The sequence below is a fragment of the Capra hircus genome, chromosome 2 (genome assembly GCF_001704415.2).
Source record: "Capra hircus breed San Clemente chromosome 2, ASM170441v1, whole genome shotgun sequence".
In the NCBI taxonomy this organism is placed as follows: Eukaryota; Metazoa; Chordata; class Mammalia; order Artiodactyla; family Bovidae; genus Capra; species Capra hircus.
In genome coordinates, this window is record NC_030809.1 from 37,421,780 (window position 1) to 37,443,352 (window position 21,573).

Genomic DNA, 21,573 nt, shown 5'->3' on the forward strand with positions numbered 1-21,573 from the left:
TTTGTGGGGTCACTGGGGACTGGATTCAGCTTCACCCCACAGGGAGCTCTGAGTTACAGCACAGAGTAAGTCCTAACTTGAAGCAAAGGGCAGTCACTGTCCAGGGTTTGAGGGTGGTGGTGAGGTGAGGGGTCTTGCTTCCTGGTGCCAGAAGCTCCCATTTGACTGAGAAGAGTTATCCTGAGTGGGCTTCCCAGGTGGCACAGTGGTTAAGAAGCTACCTACCAGTGCAAAAGAAGTGAGTTTGATCCCTGGGTCGGGAAGAGCTCCTGGAACAGGAAATATCAACCCACTCCAGTATTCTTGCCTGGGAAATTCCAAGGACAGAGGAGCCTGATAGGCTACAGTCCATGGGGTCACTAAGAATCAGACACGACTTAGCAACTAAACAACAACAAGTTATCCTGAGAAATGTAGCTGGGAGGTATCATCAGCTATCACAGCAGCTGAGGGGTGGGTGCTCCCACAGGTAAAGGATTTGAGGGGGGCAACAACATCATTCTCTATCTTGACCAATCAAACACATTTACAAATAGCCCTTACTATGTTGAGGAAGAAGATTTCTTAATAAACTTCAACCTTTCAGCAGTTGGCTTTCTTAAAGCACTTTCTTCCTTAGGTATCCATGATCACATTTTCAGGCTTCTTTCTCAGACTCCTTCATGGTTCTTTCTTCCCTACTCAGCCCTCAAATGCCAGTATTCTTCTCCTCTCTGTCTTAACTGTTCCTTTTCCTCTATACTCTCCCCAGTGACTGCTTCCAATCTTAAAACTTCGGTTCCAATAATAAGCTATTGACTTCCAAATATATATTTATCTCTTTTTAGCTGTGATCTTGATCTTCAATTTTGAATCTGTATAACCCTCTCCTTTCTAAACATCTGTATTTGAACTCTTCACAGGCACCACATATACAAAAGGTCAAAAATTAGATATGATTTTCCCCTCTAAAATTTCTCTCCTTAAGTGTTCCTTGTTTCAATAAATGGTGCCTCTGTCCATCCAGCTGACTAAGGCAGAAACTCGGGAATCATCCTTCATCCTCTCTTTACCCTCTGTCTCCATCCATTCACATCCTGAATGCACATCCTCAATATTTCTAGAACACATGCCCTTCCCTCCATCTGTACTATCACTGATCTTTTTTTTCTATTTTGGCCCCAACACACGGTACATGGGATCTTAGTTCCTCAAGCAGGGATCATACCTGCACCCCTTGTCTTGGAAGTGCAGAATCTTAACCACTGGACTGCTAGGGAAGCCCCTTTACTCTCATTATTCTTTTATATAAATATATATAATTTCATTTATTTATTTATTTGGGGGTGTGCCGGGTCTTTATTGCTGCACGCGTTTTTCTCTAGTTGCAGCAAGTGGGGGTTACTCCCCAGTTGTGGTGCATGGGCTTCTCACTGCAGTGACTCTTCTTGTTGCAGATTGGGTGTGAAGGCTTCAACAGTTGCAGCAAGAAGGCTCAGTAGTTACAGCTCCCAGCTCTAGAGCACAGGATCAATAGTTGTGATGCACGGACTTAGTTGCTTCATGGCCTGTGGGATCTCCCACAGGAACTGAATCTGTGTCTCCTGCACTGGAGGATTCTTTACTACTGAGCCACCAGGGAAGCCCCACTATCATCATTCTGATCCAAGGCACTGTCATCTCTACCCTGAGCTACACAATAGCCTCCTAACCTCTTTCCATGAATTCAGTCTTGTCCCAGATTTATTTCACTCTCTGTACTGCAGAAGAGAAATTTTTCTTAAGCTTTCAATTGCTCCTTTTTTAAAATGGAAGTATAATTGATTCACACGGTTGCATTAGTTTCAGGTGTACAGCACAGTGATTCAGTAAGAAAATATGACTAAAATCTAAACTCAGTGACTGACAAGGTTCTTTCTATCTGCCCCTTCACTTTCTACCCTATCATCATTATAAGTAACACTTCCTACCGTGTTTGGCATCCTAGGCATAAAAGTGAGTGCTTTGTCATTTTCTAGAAACTTCATGCCCTGTCTCAGCTTCAGGCCTTTATACTTGCTGTCCTTTTTTACTTCATATCCATGATGTAAACCTTTTAATTCTGAACCAAATTAAAAGTCCCTTCTTCAGAGACTGGTCCCTAATTCTTTTATACTTTCTCTCAACATCATGTATTTTTGCTCATCATATTTAATTATCATTATTTGATGTCTTATGTTTCTAATAGAGTCATCTGTGAGCACAGAGACTCTTTTCATGAATGTAATTCCTGATTCTGAGAATACTGCCACTATGTAGCAGGTGCTAAATATGAATGGGGAGAAGGCAATGGCACCCCACTCCAGTACTCTTGCCTGGAGAATCCCATGGGTGGAGGAGCCTGGTGGCTGCAGTCCGTGGGGTCACTAAAAGTCAGATACGACTGAGCGACTTGACTTTCATTTTTCACTTTCATGTACTAGAGAAGGAAATGGCAACCCACTCCAGTGTTCTTGCCTGGAGAATCCCAGGGACGGGGGAGCCTGGTGGGCTGCGGTCTATGGGATCGCACAGAGTCGGACACGACTGAAGCGACTTAGCAGCAGCAGCAGCAAATATGAATGGATACATAATAGCTCATCGAACTTGGGTCTCCTGCATGTCAGCCAGATTCTTTACCATCTGAGCCACCAGGAAAGCCCGACATAGAAGGTCATAATGAGTGGCAGTTTTACTCTGCTGCTGCCGCTGTCACTTCAGTCGTGTCCGACTCTGTGCGACCCCACAGACAGCAGCCCACCAGGCTCCCCCGTCCCTGGGATTCTCCAGGCAAGAACACTGGAGTGGGTTGCCATTTCCTTCTCCAATGCATGAAAGTGAAAAGTGAAAGTCAAGTCGCTCAGTCATGTCTGACTCTTAGCGACCCCATGGACTGCAGCCTACCAGGCTCCTCCGCCCATGGGATTTTCCAGGCAAGAGTACTGGAGTGGGGTGCCGTTGCCTTCTCCAAGTTTTACTCTAAGTTCACTGAATTGAGAATCCCAGGTCCTGCTGTAGTTTAATGGAAGACTTCAACTTAGTACTCCATTAGGACATCTCTATGATACAACTTTGGACCTGTTAGGAGTCTATCCATATGAAAAAAAAAATTATTTAAAAAATATTCTACCAAATAGAGGGCCTATGAAATCCAATATCCCAGACAGAGAAAACCTGCCTCATCACTCACATGAGACTAGCTGGGTGTAGCTGCTGTTTTCTCAAAACATCAGAGTTGCAGGATCCCTCTCAGGGAGTGCAACAGAGAAGAGGACCATGTCCGACTTCAGAACACATTAATGAAAACTGGCCTGTTGGAGAAAGTCCCTCCTCAGTTATCTAACTTTCACAAAGAGTGAATTCAAAATCCACTTGGTTGCTTTTTTTTTTTTTTACTCTTTGTCTCTCCTCACTCTTTATCATTACCCATTTTTTACACTGAACAAATTTCTATGGGGAGCAGCTACCACACAGAGAGGAAGCCCCACTTCATGCATGCAGGAACTATCCACACTCTTTATTCCTCTTTGAAGTGCCTCTGATTTCACTGCTTGGCTCCCTCCAAACTCTACTGCCTAACATCAAACTCTTCTCTATGAGTTGTGCTTTCTCTCTCTCTCCTTTTTTTCCTTTTAGCCCCAACTAGCTTTTGAAAGCTTTTAAAAAGAAAACGTTACTTTTATCCTTTACAGTATGAGGTCTGCAGATCAATAACCCCACTGGGTAAATCTTAAATGGATCACACTGAGGTAATGCCGAAGGAGAAAGTAAAAGCTGGGGGCAGTGGAGGAAGGTGGTTGAGTGGCCAGAAAATTATAAACATTTTCATTAACTTACAAATGGAATGTACCTGAATGAGAAAAATCAATAGGTGAGTGAGGGGATTTACTATTAAAGTTGCAGCATTGACTAAGGCAAAGAACATCTCTCCAGGTCTGAGAATTAAAAATCAGGAAGCCGTCACTTGTTCGTGATGACCATGGTTGGGCTGCCTGTAAGACGGGGAATCCCATGGGTAACTTGACCAGCATCTAACTCGTGAACAAAGTTCATGCTTATTCAGGCTTGCTCCTGGAGACTAAAATTGTATAAAACTCTATTATGATAAAATATTCACTGGTCTTCTCCTTCTTCCATTAACCCCAAGGATCCAAATATAATTAAATGCATTTGCGTTTTCTCATTTCTGTATTTAGGAGAATAATGGGTAGAAGAAAAAAAAAAAGGAAAAACATCCTGTGCAAAGCAAAACAACATATAAACAAGGTAGCAATTAACAGAAGAGGTAAAAGTCGCCAAGAAGAAACAGGACACTACCTGAGAGACTCTAGTGGCCTCCTCTAGGAATTTTTTCATCTCATCCTCGGAGAATACCACATTCATGGCAGACCCGCTGAATAAGAAGGGGGAAAAAAAAAAGAGGTCAATTTCTTTCACCACTTCGGACGTAAAGCATGCTATACACGATTGCTTCTCAGAGTAGTTCCAGGAAAACTCTAGTTCCAATTTAGGGTAAGTAAGAAGGTGTCTCTTTCTGCATTGAAACTTTATGTAATCAACAGGACAATCAACCAAAGTAAAAAGTCCCCCAGGTTGGGGATGGGGAAAGGGGGTGAGAACTGTGAGAATACCCAAAGAGAACAATGGTAGGTCTTAGAGATGACACATTCTCAAGGTTCATCCTTTCTCTTTATCATTTGAAGTCTCTTCTGGTTCCAGGTAACACTTAAAACTGTAACAAGATCCCTGCCAGGACATAGTTTTCTAAACTTGCGTCTTCCGAGTTCACTACCTATAGCAGATTTTAACCCACAAATATGCTGTCAAAACAGGTCATTCCACTATCTCAGCTGGGTTACAAAAGAATCCATTTTTTTTTAGTAACATTTGCTAATATAAGGTGCAGTATCTGATTGAAATATATTCAACTGTGTCCTTTCAAATTCTTGAGAAAGAATACTATCTGAAATCAATTTATTCAGAAAGCTGGCATTTGCAGAATGGGATAGGAGGGGAGGAAAGAATGAAAACTAAGAGGAAGGGAAGCCATAAGGAAGAAAAATATCACTTTCTACTTCCTTTTAAAAAGTAGCATTCGCCTTACCTTTTCTACTATACTGCAAATTTTATGCATAAAGAGCTTTCAATTTCTTCATCTATTTAAGGCAAGAAGGCTAAGGTAATAATAATGTTGATAATTCACAGGCTAAGAAACTAAAAGATATGGAATGAAATGATGAGAAGAAGCACAGAAGTCAGAGTTGCTTTCTGCAAACCTCCTTAAATGTCTATGTTGTTGAAATTAACTTACATTAATACCTCAGAGAAGTAGTATTATCAGAATGTGGTTTACACAAAATGTCATTTAAATAAAAAGGAAAGTTTTCCACCTCATTTGAAATTTTTCATTATTTTAAAGGGTCGCATCTCCAATTCCATTTACACTTGCAAATTGTGCTCAGCAAATTACGCTTCTCTTATTTATCCCCTGTTCACTGAAATTGTTCCTCGCATGTGGTAACATCTGAAGAAAATAAGTAACTATTGACGACTTCTTCTTTGATGGTAAAATTTAGTTTCCAAGTTTATTATGAAAGACACTGTCCGTGTCCTCCAACATTATAATTCACTTATTAAAAATTATGATCTCAAAAAGAACCCCACAATATTCAAACCCCAAGCACTATTGGAAGGAGATGACAAGAGTCAAAGATTAACTTTCATTTCTGAGTATCAGAAAACAGACACTGGTGAGAGACACCCCAATCTTGTTTTGTTTTTGCTCTTCGGTTTTTTAAATCGTCCTCTTCTCTAATGTAAAGGTATATCCTCCCTTTACTCAGCAAGGAGAGGGCGTAAGCCATGCTTCTAAGAGGTAGGACTGGAGACAATATTGTCACTCCCAGAAGGAAAAGCACGAACTGTGCTGAAGAATAGTGCCCAGGTCCTCACCCTGGCTTTGTTGGCGGTGGGATTGTCGATGGATTTACAAATTACTACACATCAAAGCCTAGTGCTCCTAGCATACAGAATGCAGTTTGGTATCTCCTATTTCTGAATAATTGTTTCAGAACACAATATATTACCTCAAAACATAGGAAGGTCTCAACAAGCAGGGGTAGCCCACAGACTTCGCAAATTCCAACGCCTCATTCTAATTAACAGAAACAACAAAATGCATGAATAGTGTAAAATAGTCAATAAAAATGCAGAATGGTATCATTAGAACAAGTGGTAACTCAACTCCTTTTATTCTTCCTCTCAAAAGACACCATTAAAATGTAAATTGGACATAGAAATACATAAAATTTCTAGTTTCTAATTCTAAATATCAAATCTAGTTCAAAAATAGTGTGAACTTCTTTTCATTGTCAGAATCTTAATGAGAATACTCCTATCAATTTATAACCCCCATTGAACTGCAATCATGGAAATATAGCGACTTTAAAAAGTAAATTCACTCAGCATAGTGTATTCTATCTGCCCTGCAGTTAACATCCACAGTAGCTAGCATTCAGGTCGTGACTTTTCAACAGGAAATGTTAAAAACATACATGTAGTTCTCTTCTTACCAAAGTGTTAACAGCTTTCCATGGTGCCTGAGCCACCTTCAGCTCATCCAAGACAGCTGAGAAGATGGAGCGATCCTCAGCCCTGTCAATCTGCAGAGGACTCGTCCCCATGATCTTGACGCCATTCTTGTACAGGGGGACTGCCAGGTTGTTTGGAATCTGGCCCCCAACTGATATGATGCAGCCACCACATGCCTGAAAAATATGTCCGCAATATCAGCTATCGGATGATAAACAACTGGGCTAATACTACTGCCTCCATTTCCTTACTGAAAACATGGAACATGATTGTGATATTTTCATTACTCCTATCAATGGATAATATTAAGTTATGCCACAGAGAGATAAATGGATTTCTTCCTGACTTTCCAGGTATACACACATGCACACGCACACTAGTCACTCAGTCGTGTCCACCTCCTTGCAACCCCATAGACTGTAGCCTGCCAGGATCCTGTCCATAGAATTCTCCAGTCAAGAGTACTGGAGTGGATAGCCATTCCCTTCTCCAGGGGATCTTCCCAACCCAGGGATCAAACTTGCATGTCCTGCATTGTCTTTACTGTCTGAGCCGCCAGGGAAGTCCCCAAGCACACACCATCCAAAATCTTTGTTAAGACTCCCAGAAAACTACATGTGATTAGCATGAAAGACTCCTGTATATGATTACCAAGTATGACTTCCATACAATTGCATGTCAATGTATGACATTTGCATGTGTGGCAATTAGAAAATCAAGTCAATGAATATTTTCATCCTGTACTTTATATTATATTCAATTAATTCTTGAACTACTGTTGTAATTTCCTGAAAGGATACAGATCTCTCCTTTTAACATTCATCTCTGCTGTTCCTCTCCACTCCAGCACTTCACATTCAGATTGAGCATGCGTGCTAAGTCGCTTCAGTCACGTCCAACTCTTTGTGACCCCATGGACTGTAGCCCGCCATGGGCAGGCTCCTCCGTCCATGGGATTCTCCAGGCAAGAATACCAGAGTGAGTTGCCATTCCTTCTCCAGGGGATCTTCCCAACCCAGGGATCGAACCCATGTCTCTCACATCTCCTGGATTGGCAGGTGTGTTTTTTTTTTTTTTTTTTACCACTAGTGCCAGATGGGAAGCCACACATTCAGACTAATTGTTCACAAGACTCCTCATCAAGTTACTCCTATATTCAGAGATCTCCAAATGCTTCTGTTGCCTAAAGGGTAAAGTGTTAACTCTTTACCGCCGGGGCCATTAAGGCTTTCCAGTCTTATTTACAATCACTCCTTTCAGCGCCAGGAAGACCACCTACCTACTGTCACCACCTACATGCATTCCCACCAGCAAGCTCTCTCACTGCTTAACCTTTCCCAGCCTTGTTTCCTTCCTTCCTTCTCCTTCCCCTTATCTAAACTAACCACCCCTGAAGTGCAGTCTAAATCCTAATTCTCACTTTGACATCCTCTCCCCTTTACTGCTGCCTTGGTACCTGAACAGTACCCATAACTGATTTTAGTTCCTATTTCTGTACTATTTGCCATATAAGCAGTCCTTGAATCATTAACATTAATCTCCTATGAATAGTCAAAATACTAAGTTTTTTTCAAGCCCCCCAAATCTCAAATTTCTCAAGATTAGTGTTACAGAGATGATGGGGGAATCAGTGAGGGACAGTGGGGAACTGGATTTGGGCTTAGAAGTCCCTCTCCTTCCTGGTTCCCTCTGTGAAACTCTCCCTGGGGTTCCATCCCCTTGTCTATAAAATTAGGATAATAATACCTGTCTACTTCATAAGATTTCTATGTATGTAGATCAAATAGGATAATAAACATTAAAGGTGCTACACCTTGTAAGTGTATAAATAAGACATTATTATTTATATTAGAAAATATTACAATATCAGATAGGCTGTTGATCTTGGCATAATTTACCTTTGCCTTAACAACCTACAATTGAATATTACTGAAGTAATAGATGGCACTCGTGTCAAAGAATCTACCTGCCAGCGCAGCAGACATAAGAGGCACGGGCTCAATCCCTAGGTGGGAAGATCCCCTGGAGGAGGAAATGGCAGCCCACTCCAGTATTCTTGCCTGGAGAATCCCATGGACAGAAGAACCTGGCAGGCTACAGTCCATAGGGTTACAAAGAGTTGGATATGACTGAAGTGACTTAGCACACACACAAATGTTTTTTTGTCACTGTTTGAAATTATTCTGAAATATTACTGAAAGGAGTGAAACTAATTTCTCTCTGATAAGAGAAATTATATACTGCCTAAGCAAACACCCTGCAATTGAGTATTTAAATGCATTGTAAACATTATGGAAAATAACGGTCCACATTTCTGCATACTTATGAGTACACTTAAGCTGCTTTTATCATCATTTTTATGTTCACTATTTATTTTTTGTAAAACTTTTAATAAAAATTATTTTCTTAACTATAGTATTTTTATTGGCTTATTATTTTAGTTTATTAGTGGCATTAATATTTTAGAGACCTAGAAACTAATTCTTCAATTAAATATTAAATATATACAAAAAGTCTCTTATGTGAAAGTCTTTAAAAATAAATTCTAAAATTAAGGGAGAAGTAACCAGCTATGAGCAAATATTAGAGTCAATTGGACTAAAATAGGCATTTAAAGATGAATAAAAAAGCTGTGTGTAATAAATACATCAGTAGTTTCCAAAATAACTCTATGGAATTGATTTCAATTTTTCAATAAATTAACAACTTTAGAAATAATAATACAAACTTCTGCTCCTATTTCATGTCCAACTGTTTGCAACCCCATGGACTGTAGCCCACCAGGCTCATCTATCCACGGGATCCCAGGCCAGAATACTGGAGTGGGTTGCCATTTCTTTCCCCAAGGGATCTTCCAGATCCAAGGACCAAACTGGGTCTCCTTCTTGGCAGGCAAATTCTTTATCACTGAGCTACCTGGGAAGCCCCATAATATAAACTACTGCTGCTTAAATGCATTCTATGTGTGCATGCTAAGTCACTTCAGTCATGTCTGACTCTGTGACCCCATGGACTGTAGCTCATCAGGCTCCTCTGCCCATGGGATTCTTCAGGCAAGAATACTGGAGTGGGTTGCCATGCCCTCCTCTAGGGGATCTTCCCAATCCAGGGATTGAACCTGCATCTTTTATGTCTCCTGCATTGACAAGTGGATTCCCTACCACTAGTGACACCTGGGAAGCCCATTTAGTACATTACTATACACCTAAACTACATTTTGACCCTCATGGTTTTCACTCTGAGGCAATTATTACTTATACCTATTTTACAGCTAAATAAACAGGCTTGGTAAAGGTCAAGTGACTTGCTGATATTTCTTCCCTAGCAAACACAGAATTACTTGAATGAGATTCTGCATATTGTAAAGCAGCTATGCTTACCTAATATGCCAAGTCTGAATTTGAAATCAATCCTGTTTTTCCTGGCTTGTTTCAAAGGTGGTGAATGTTAAAGGGTAGAAGAGATATTTCTCAAACTTTCTTTTTGGGAAGTAGTAGATAGAAACACTTTCACTCCAATATCCTATTCTCATCATTGACCTCCAAAAATAAAGACCATTACTTGGAAGATAAATCATGTCCATAGGAATGTTTCTGAGTAATGGTGTGATGGTTGAGTGCAGATTTTGCCTGCACAGCAAAGAGAATTCAGTAAAAGAGAACATATTTGAGGGATGAAGTTAATAGAGGAGAATTTTGTGGAAGAATTTTATCTTAGATTGGTCCCAACTCTAAGCACAGAGCTTGTAGAGATAAGAGAAGAGAATCTGGTATCCTACACAGATGAATTAATATCATATACAATCACTTACACTTAATTTCAAGTAATTTACTGAAGCAAAATATTCTAAAATACAGATTTGTTTCACAGATTTCTAAATATGTTAGGCCTAAAATAATTCCACTAGGCTCCCAAAGTTCTACTGATCTTACCTAAACTTGTTTGTAGCTTAGTTTTCTAGTTTTTAAATCTGATATCATGAAGCTAAGGCATCACCTTACAAAAATATTTCTCCAATAATTTTTAAGCTGAAATCACACCACAAATTTATTTTTAGTGGTGAGGAATAAACAGAAAATACTTCAGATGTATTTCAGATCATTTCAGTTTCTTTTACATATTAATCACTTAGGTCAGTCCTTATTTTACAGACAAATTAAATGTTTTAATATAGACGGAATGCAATATAAGAAAGTTTGTCTTACTAACAGAAATATCATTTACTTCACCAAAAAATAACCCTGATTTTTGTAATTTCATGTATTTTCTCTAATTTACATCTTCACTATTTATATGTCAATCAGTGAGGTTGCGCATGCATTATATTTCAGTAATTCACATTTTAGTAAAACATTTGTATCATTTCAGACAGGATCTTAAGATAATATTTAATTGCAATGAAACCAAATGCTAGGAGTGAAACCCAATTCTAGTTTAGAGTGATCCATTCCCTAAGGTGTTTTGCCTATCACTGATTCATGTCTGTCACTCTTTGATTCACTTAACTCAAGCTGTAATACAAAGGTACCACTGTCTATTATAATATGATGTGCTTAGTTGCTCAGTTGTGTCTGACTCTTTCCAACCCCGTGACCCATTTGCTGACTGTAACCCGCCAGGCTCCACCGTCCACAGGATTCTCCAGGCAAGAACACAGGAGTGGGTTGCCATGTCCTTCTCCAATACATATGGCATTAGGTGTTAAAAATAGGAGAATTAAATCATTAATCAGAGTACATCTTTATAGGGTATGATCCAGTAAATTACACATCATAAAAGAAAAAAAAATACATAATCAGGACTCAAATCAGACAGGACATCATAAAGTGTCAAACATGTTGCCTGAATTTTTAAACTCGACCTGTTTTTTAATGAGCAAATACTAAAAGAATTAAGAAATGGGTCCCAAATAGGGTCTGGAAGTAAAAGAAAATTAATGTGCTTTGCTTGTAACTTTTCAAACCATGAGTCTCCAAAGAAAGAAAGGGAAATGTGAAGTTAGCAAGGATCTGTGAAAGTCTCCCTCACCGTCATAGTCTATAAAGATTATTGCATAACCCATCACGACGGAAGCGACTTAGCAGCAGCAGCAGCAGCAGCCCGGGGAAACAAATCTAACAATAGATCTAATAAAAGAGGGGCTTCCTAGATGGTGCGGTGGTAAACAATCCATCTGCCAAAGCAGGAGATGCAAGAGACATGGGCTTGATCCCTGAGTTGGGAAGATCCCTTGGAGTAGGAAATTGCAACCCACTCCAGTATTCTTGCCTAAAAAATTTCATGGATGGAAGAGCCTGGCAGGCTACAGTCCATGGGATTTCAAAGAGTTGGACAAGACTGTGACTGAGCACACTACTAAAAGAGAAGACCAGTGTTAGCGCTTCTATAAACAAAGTAATCGTTTTCAACTCATATGCCTCAATATAATTTGAGAATATCTTTTTCCTTTTTAAGGAGTGTCCTAAGCAAAACTGAACCAGGCAAAAAATATCATCCATCAAAGCCATGTAGATGGTGTGCTAAGTCGCTTCAGTAGGGTCCTAGTCTTTGTAGTCCCCCAGGATCCTTTATCCATGGGGGTTCTCTAGGCAAGAATACTTGACTGGGTTGTCCTGCCCTTCTCCAGGGGATCTTCTGACCCAGGGATTGAACTCTTGTCTCTTAGTCTTCTGCATTTGCAAGCAGGTTCTTTACCACTAGCACCACCTGGGAAGCTTTATAGATGGCAGACACCCACTTCTCAACGTCTTGGCTCCTCTCCACACTCACACACCAAAACATAAAAAATAAAAATGTAAAGCTCTTCTCAGGGAGCAGAATCCATGAATACAATCATAAGGAATTAATGACTTCACTTTAAAGGGTTTGCCCTTTACAAGTATAAAAAAAAAATGCCTGCAGCTAAAGGGATATATCACTACAAATTTTTCTATTTTAAAAAAAGAAGAAGAAGAAGAAGAAGAAGTGGAAGGAGATTTCAGGATTTCTAGCATCCTCTCTCACTCAACTTCTGATCCAGACATCCCTCCAAAGCAGCCTGCTTTTCTCACAGGGCACATCACTTTTCTGACTTCCCCTCAAGGTTTTCTTTCGAGGTGCTCCTTTGATGCCATGGAAACAAGCTTGGTCCTGAACTCAACCAAGTGACCTGGACCAAGGGACCTATCATATTTTCTATCATCCCATGTAGCTATGTATCCTTGGGAAAGCCTATTGCCCTTCTAAGTGACTCAAATGCGTGCTTTTAAATAAGATTAGACGTGCTTCCAATTTTCTTCAAATTTACTACTGAATGCTTCAGTGCCTTCCTGATCACTAGGGGCATCCAAGGTCGAACAAGGGCAGCCTCCTGAAGGTTGATGCACATCCGTTATGAGAGACAATGCCTGTAAAGCCTGCTGTGATACATAACAAGCTTATACAAGGAAACGTATACACAAATATACACACATATGTGCCTGATGTGTGCATGTGATATATTAAAGTCACATTTCTTGTAGGGTAGCATAAAGAATGTATCAATGGTATACTGTTCTTATGCTCTTCAACACAACATTTAAAATTACCTCAGTACATGTAGTGGCACTAAAAAAAGAAAACAATTTTAGCTTCAAATCAGGGCCAGTTTATTTATTTTTATCATACTGAATTCAGTTATAGGACTTCATTAGCATTCATATGTATGAAGGCAACTATAGAAGTTTTCCATCTTTCCTTAAACCACTTCATACAGAAATCATTAACTACGTGTTAACTGCCTGCCACTACCGCTTGTAATGCTTCTTAATATTTTTTAATAATTATGTAACTTTTCAGATATTATGTCATTAATCCCAGTTTTATTTCAACGTCTCAAAGGTAAGTGCCTGGTTTTACAGCTCTCTATCCTCCCTGAATATTTCTCCCTTATGGCAGAAAGCGAAGAAGAACTAAAGAACCTCCTGATGAAAGTGAAAAAGGAGAGTGAAAAAGTTGGCTTAAAACTCAACATTCAGAAAACTAAGATCATGGCATCTGGTCCCATCATTTCATGGCAAATAGATGGGGAAACAGTGATAGACTTTATCCTTTGGGGCTCCAAAATCACTGCAGATGGTGACTGCAGCCATGAAATTAAAAAGACGTTTGCTCCTTGGAAGAAAAGATGACTAACCTAGACAGCATATTAAAAAGCAGAGACATTACTTTTCCAACAAAGATCTGTCTAGTCAAAGCTATGGCTTTTCCAGTAGTCATGAATGGATGTGAGAGATGGACTATAAAGAAAGCTGAGCACTGAAGAATTGATGCTTTTGAACTGTGGTGTTGGAGAAGACTCTTGAAAGTCCCTTGGACTGCAAGGAGATCCAACCAGTCCATCCTAAAGGAAATTAGTCCTGAATGTTCATTGGAAGGACAGATGCTAAAACTTAAACTCCAATATTTTGGCCACTTGATGCGAAGGGGCTAACTCATTGGAAAAGACCCTGATACTGGGAAAGATTGAGGGTGGGAGCAGAAGGGGAAGACAGAGGATGAGATGGTTGGATGGCATCACTGACTCAATGGACATAAGTTTGAGTAAACTCCGGCAGTTGATGATGGATAGAGAGGCCTGGCGTGCTGCACTCCATGGGGGTCGCAAAGAGCTGGACGTGACTAAGCGACTGAACTGAACTGAACTGATCTTACTGAACCTGATTTTTAAAAGATACTCAAGAAATATTTGTAGAATATGTACTTGCTTTGATCTCCACCAGTTTATCTAAAATGAATAAAGAAATTATGAGAAAAGTCTGGTCAGTGAAAGAACTGAAAATTGTGTATATTCTACCTAATGGTTTGCGTGCTGTGCTCAGTTGTGTCCAACTCTTTGCGACCCCGTGGACTGTAGCCTGCCAGGTTCCTCTGTCCATGGGACTTTTTAGACATGAATACTGGAGTAGGTTGCTATTTCCTCCTCTAGGAGATCTTCCTGACCCAGGGCTCAAACCCTCATCTCCTGCATTGGCAGCCAAATTCTTCACCACTTAGCCACCTGGGAAGCTGTACCTAATGGTTTCGTTTCATTATATTAAAAGATTAGTAGGCCAGGCCTAAATAAAAAACTATGATTATACATTAATCCTAAATTTGTCTATTTCTTTTCACAATAATAAAATCATCACATTGTTCTAGCACTATACTTTATATTCAACAATGCAATCTCAACCACAAATCTATGTTACCATCACAGTACCTACATGTACCATGTTTTAACACTCATATGATTCATTAACAACAACAACAAAGATGAAGCACAGAGAATTTAAATAACTGGCACAAATCAACAAAGTTTCAAGTCAAAAATTTAAGTCTTGTGGCTCCAGGTTAATTGTTTTTGCCTTAAGCGGCCATATTTTGTACAGAGGGATGATTCTCTGCAGTAGGAAATTAATTATAATCAACTTCAAAAGGCAAGACTAAAATTTTCAAGTAGGCATTTTTTTAATTGTAAAATAACTTGTTAACCTAGGATCATATAAATCCACAGTGAAGATACACTCTATAATATTGGAATAGAAGTAGAAGAGCTACTTAAGAGAAGGCTATAATGCTACCAAAATCATTTAGAATGAACTCATTGATTTTTACACTGAATACTAATAGCTTCATCTGTAGCACAAAGAATTAACCAGTCTTTTGTGAATGACTAACTTGTCTCCTCTGAGAAGTGGTCATCATTAAACAACAGAATGTGAACTAAAGAGAGGCTTCTTATCGTGGGTCTACATGATCAATTAAATGGCTTTACAAAATATCTATTGGGGCTGTCTTATGCTAATTAATATGTGTCTAGCACATGTTACCAAGAAGAATTTTCAGTATAGATGGAACGCTGAGAAAGAAAAGGTGTATTTTAAATGAAAAAGAATTATTCTGTGCCACGGCCTCAAGAATCTAAGGCTAGAGTGATTATTTTTCAGAGTTTCATCTCAAAATTAGATAATGGAAGACACCAGAAGCTCTTTCTCTGAAGGTAAATTGCCACATAAATCTACATACATGGATATACATATATAAAGTATGCATTGTATATATTTTTATTCTTTTTTTTCCCTTTTTTTTTCTTTTTTTACCTCCTGATGGTAGATGTCCAGGATTCTCTCCAAAGACAACTCTTCAAAGTACAGTTTGTCACACTCATCAAAGTCTGTGCTCACGGTCTCAGGGTTACAATTCACCACCACTGTCTTCTTGCCAAGCTGACGCAATGTGCGGATACTGGAGACAGCACACCAATCAAATTCTACACTGCTACCTACAGAGACAATGAAATTGGGGAGAGAGGGGAAGAGAATCCTGAAGTTATAACACAAAGAGAAGCAGAAATATATTGCCAGTCACTCAAGGCTAAGGAAGCTAATGCCCTTTCAATTCAATGTTTTTCCAAAATATAAATGTCAGATCTATTGATATTATGCATACTAGTTCCTACTATACTATTATTATGAAAAACGAGGACTCATTAAACCACAATGACGGGCTAGCTTGCTTTGTATATTAAGTTCTGCGAGAGGTAATCTCAGTATTTGGAACATTCAGAACCTCAAAGTTAATGGAGGAGAACTATAATAATAATTTCTACAAACCTCATTTACTGAAAAGAAACTCAAAGTGAACATATTGACCTCAGCACACACAATAAAGTTTGTGATCAGAACATTTGAGTTCTTGTTTAAGTCCTTCCACTTACCCTGCTGTCTGAGAGCCAAACCCAATGATCCCTGAGGTACCTTGCAGCTCTGACATGTCTTGATTGATTGGAAAGTCCTGGCCTTTCCAAGCATATCCTTTTAAGCTTGGCAAGGCCACCCCATGCAGAGTGAGTGACCTTCTAGGAAGTGATTTGATGTATAATAATGGCCTAAATGCCTCAAAATATCACCTCTACTGAGATGCCATAGAACTGAAGTTCAGGGATTTGTACTAATCCTTTGCATTAGGACTTTGTCTCCTAAAAATGCTTGTCAGCATAATAAGTTGTCCAAATATAGTAGCATGTTAAATCTCACTATCAATTAAGTACACACTTGATTATTAGCTCAGCTAATCTTTCTTAGACCCTAAAGCAATGTAGAATGGTTGCATAAATTAAGTGAAATTTGAAAAGGAAAGAAGAAAGGTTTAGAGAAGGGTAGGTCCTGGTGAAGGTGTCCAGGCTATTTAAGCATAAGATAAAGTGGCAAAGGTATAAACGCTTTCTGCCTACTTTAAGATTTGGCCAAAAATTGGCAAACTACCATATCCTGAAACACTTAATTGTAAAAACTGTAATAAACTCTATGTTTAAAATACATTTAAATCATATGTTTTATCATTTCCATATTAGAACACCTTGCAGAGGCTAGATGTTAGATATACTTGCTAAGAAATATCTATTTAAATATATACTTTGCAACTGTAATAGATCTTGATTCATTATTAAATATCTAATTTCAAGTGACTGGGAGAAATACAACAAATTCTGGTGAGAATGTTTTAATTAAACTATGTGATACCCTTCCTGGGTCCCAATGAGATGAGCTCTTTGCATCTGATGCCAACCCACATTATATGTTAAGTCGGACATTGGATCTACAAAAACGATTACTCTTTTATGTATAAAGTTATTGAGCAAATACAGATCTTTGTGAAAAATTCTACAGAAAGAGAAAAAGTTAAAGTGTAATTCACTCGCCAACCCCAGTAAGAGGCTAAGTTTAGCTCAAGAGAATGAAAATGAAAACGGGATAACAAGATAAAAGGGAAGAAGATGGAATTTGTGGTTGAGACCTACATTTGAGCCCTACTTCTTTCATTTGCTGGTGGCTCAGATGGTAAAGTGTCTGTCTACAATGCGGGAGACCCGGGTTCGATCCCTGGGGTGGGAAGATCCCCTGGAGAAGGAAATGGCAATCCACTCCAGGACTATTGCCTGGAAAATCCCATGGACAGAGGAGCCTGGTAGGCTACAGCCCATGGGGTCGCAAAGAGTCAGACACGACTGAGCAACTTCACTTCACTTCACTTCTTACATTTAATAGTTGTATACATTGGGATACATAGCTCTGAACCTCTGTTTCCTAATTTGTAAAATTTTTATTTTGATAGCATTTACTTTACATAGTTCTTAGAATAATGGAATTAACATATGTGAAAAGTACTATATAAACTGAAAAGTTCTATGTAAATATAAATTATCACTTTACCAATGTGATATGGACCACAGCCCAGCACCATCATTCCATGATCATCAAAATTGATATCATGCTCCTAAGGGGGAGAAAAAGGAAGACGTGGCAATTATTATGTTATTCTTCCCTCTAGCTAAACTGTACAATGCTTTGAGTGTGTCTTTATCATTCTTTCTTTTGTTGATATGCATCTTCTATTAGTCTTTGGGAATCCATAAGTATGAAATGTTATATAAACCCTAATTATTTGTAAAAAATTATTCAGTATTTTCAATTAGCCATGAGAAAACAGTATAATTTTATGTTTATGTCACCAGTCTTTTTTTATTAATTTATACTGTTGTGTCAATCATGTAACCATTATCTTTATCTCTCCCCTTGTTTTATTTCATCATCTTAGGGCAATTCTTAAAAGACTGAGTACAAAAGTACATCATTACATTCAATTCAAATGATGTCATTTTTATTTACTAAATATACTAGTAAATAGACCATCTACTAAATGTAGAGCTTTCTGTATTATAGAACTTTGACAGTTCCTACCTGACCATTGTAAGTAACATAGAGGTAGTTTGTTACTGATGGGTATTCTGCAGCCAGTGTATCAATCTGAAAGAGAAATAAATACATACATGAAATAAATACATACATACATGTGGATTTTTTTAAATTTTTTTTTTACATGTGGATTTTTATTCCTCTTTAATACAATTTTTTTTCAAGAAGATTGTGGATTTTTTTTGGTTCTGCATTCATATTCTTTTAATGCCCATTTCTATCAAATATAAAGACAAGAAAAATGTATGTATCATCCAGTTGCTTTCTAATTATAGAAGTGAGAGCAGAGAAAAAAAACAATATGATTTAGCTATCTCTTGGGCAATGAATAACAATACACATTACAGAGTATCAGATTACTGTGCATTAGCTCTCAGGAACACAAGAAAATGCTCATTATAGTCAACTGGTTACCAGGAAAACTTACCCAACCATCTGTCTTAAGCAATTACAAATAAAACCTAAAATCAGAACAAAATGATCTATATATATATGGATGTCTTTGGTTTTCAGATTAATGCATAGGACTGAAGTTACCTATGGCACTGCTCAATGGGATGATTAAATACCACAAAGCATAGACAAGTAGGGAAGGGGACTAGATCTCATTGAACATATTTGGGGAAAGTAAATCAATTTAGCTCTCAAGGGCCAGGAGCTCAGCTTAGTGAGCAAGATTTTGGGGCCAACAGGGCAAACTAATGTAAGGCAAGTGAGAAGGAAGAAAGATAATAATCGCTGAGTAGGAAATATTTGGCATCAAGTCCCAGACCTAAGGTTATGTGTGTGCCCCCTGAGCACACAGGGAAAAGCCAATGATTTTAAAGGACAAAAACCAGCTGGTGGTACTTTAAGCCAAAGCATCTCTTCTCCTAAAGGCCAAAAAGAATCACAACGGTACACCTATGAAAGTTCTAGTGTGATTGTCATGAATACTAGATGAGCTCATTATGCCCAGCCCTATCACAATGAATACTAAATGGATCATAATGATAGGGCACTTAAAATAAAGTATTACCCTGTAAAAAGTCAGTGCCAAAAGAGATAACTATTCAAGAGAGTCAGCCACTACACTAGGGCATTTCAAGCCTTTCTATTACACTAAGGATTTCTCTTACTACTGATATATTTGCACATGGGTCAAAAAGTAGAGGAGAGGTCATTTTAATTTTTTTTTCATTCAGGCCAAGAAAATCATGTTCTCACTCTTCCTTCTACATCCCAATGCCCCTACATCCTTTCCCCTTTAAATCATAAATCAATCCTGTGCTGAATAAAATAAGTGACATCATGCACATCAGATGAACAAGTAAATTCACTTTCAAATTCCACCTCTTTCTATTAAAAATGGCTCCTGTGATTGGTGCCCATATTTTACCCGTGGAATCCTAGGAAGAAAGAAAAATTCTTTTATTCCTTTACCTGTTTAACCCAAGGATGAATGTTTTTCTTTAACCTCAGCTCTCTTGTCTGGGCCTCAGTCAGCCCCAGGCATTTTGAAATCTGCTTGTCTGAGAACCCAATCTCCTTTGCCTTTTTCAGGGTTTCTTCTGTAATGGACTCACTAGGATTTAATGAAAAAGAGAATTTAAGTTTAGACCAGACACAGTAAGAAGTAGTGAACTAGTCAATTTTGAAATCACCAGTCTCCTTATTTTCCAACTTTCCAAGTAGGTCTGCTAACTTTTAAAAACACACACCTAACCCACTAAGTGGTCTAGGCTCTATGAAGTCTACTATTAGCAGTGCCAGCTTTCTCAGACGTGTGGTTTCCCACTCCCACATCCTATATATCCTCTTCTCTTCTTATTTCCTGAAAAGTGGCTTCTGAATCTACTGTCCTAATGAAATTGTTCTTTCAAAAATAGTCAGGACCTTCTAAACCCAGGAGGCTTCCCTGGTGGCTCAGAGGTTAAAGTGTCTGCCTGCAATGCGGGAGACCCAGGTTCGATCCCTGGGTCGGGAAGATCCTCTGGAGAAGGAAGTGGCAGCCCACTCCAGTATTCTTGCCTGGAGAATCCCATGGATGGAGGAGCCTGCTAGGCTATAGTCCATGGGGTCGCGAAGGGTCGGACACGACTGAGCGACTTCACTCATTCACTCACTCACTCTAAACCCAGGAGCACTTTCTTAATTTTCATCCTCGCAGTCTGTCAGTATGTGACCCTTTTGATGTTTCATTCTTTAAAAATATATGTCTCTGGCAATAAGTTGCTTCCCACCCTACTCTATTACAACAACAATTTACTGTTTATTCTCTATGGCTCTTTCCTCCATTGCCTGCTTACATCTGGCTACTTTCTCTCCCTTCCTAAATTTAGCCACTGCCATTGGCTCATAATGACCAGTTGTCCAACATAACTAGTTGATAATTCCCAAATTCACAGCCCCTCCTCCAGTGCCTGACCTGTGCTCCAGGTCTTTATGGGCTTTGAGAATTTCTCTACCTAGGCATCCCAACATGGCATTGGGCTGGGTGTCCTCTTCATAAACTATCTCTATTTACTAGTGTCACATATCTCTCTGTGTTGAGAAGATAGTTCTGTGATTTTGATATTTTTTTCCACTCAAACCAGATTTGTCTCCTCACTTTACCATGATGATTTCCACAGTGTAGACACCATTCGCATTATGTCTCTCACCTGTAACGCCTTTAACATTCCCATCACCTACCTGTCCTCTCTCCAAATCCCAGCCATGCCCCATAGGTCAGTTAAAGCCAAAGCTCATCCTCAAAGCCTTCTTAGTCTGCTCTAACCCACATGGATCTTTCTGGACCTTTAACTGACTCTTGTTGGAGCCAGGGGCATAGTTGGAACCATATCCTTTAGCATGACATTATCTCCTGATATTTTTAACGTTTCTTAGTTTTTCTTCAGTATCCAGACATTTTTCCTGCTAGATTCAAGTTCCAGGAGGGCAAAGAAGATATTTGTCTCATTTACCAGATTATTCCCAAAGCCTAGCTCACTGTCTGGCTCACAGACAGCATTCAATAAATATTTATTACATGAATGAAGGAAACTGTAATTCTAGAGCTTTTTTACTTTACAGGAAAGAGAAGCAATTAAAATACACTTGTAACTAGAATTCAAAATGTACACAAAATAATTTTCAAAGGATTAAGGTACAAAAGAATTAAATACTACCAAAAGTATCTCTAACCAAATAGCTGCAGCCAAGCTGTTTCAAGCAGTAGTCGATACAATAAAATTCAATTATAACAGTTTGA

At 38.9% G+C, this 21,573-nt stretch overlaps 1 protein-coding gene across 1 annotated transcript in view; it reads right to left on the bottom strand.

Annotated features, from left to right (window-relative positions):
• CPS1 (carbamoyl-phosphate synthase 1) overlaps nucleotides 1-21,573 on the bottom strand; it is a 140,290-nt gene that overhangs the window by 27,217 nt on the left and 91,500 nt on the right. The window contains exons 22-28 of the mRNA XM_005676491.3: nucleotides 19,764-19,905; nucleotides 18,327-18,392; nucleotides 17,799-17,862; nucleotides 15,687-15,868; nucleotides 6,570-6,764; nucleotides 6,084-6,151; nucleotides 4,315-4,390 (exon numbers count right to left, since the gene is read on the bottom strand). Coding sequence (XP_005676548.2) covers nucleotides 4,315-4,390; nucleotides 6,084-6,151; nucleotides 6,570-6,764; nucleotides 15,687-15,868; nucleotides 17,799-17,862; nucleotides 18,327-18,392; nucleotides 19,764-19,905 — 793 coding nt within the window. The remainder of the gene's footprint in view (nucleotides 1-4,314; nucleotides 4,391-6,083; nucleotides 6,152-6,569; nucleotides 6,765-15,686; nucleotides 15,869-17,798; nucleotides 17,863-18,326; nucleotides 18,393-19,763; nucleotides 19,906-21,573) is intronic.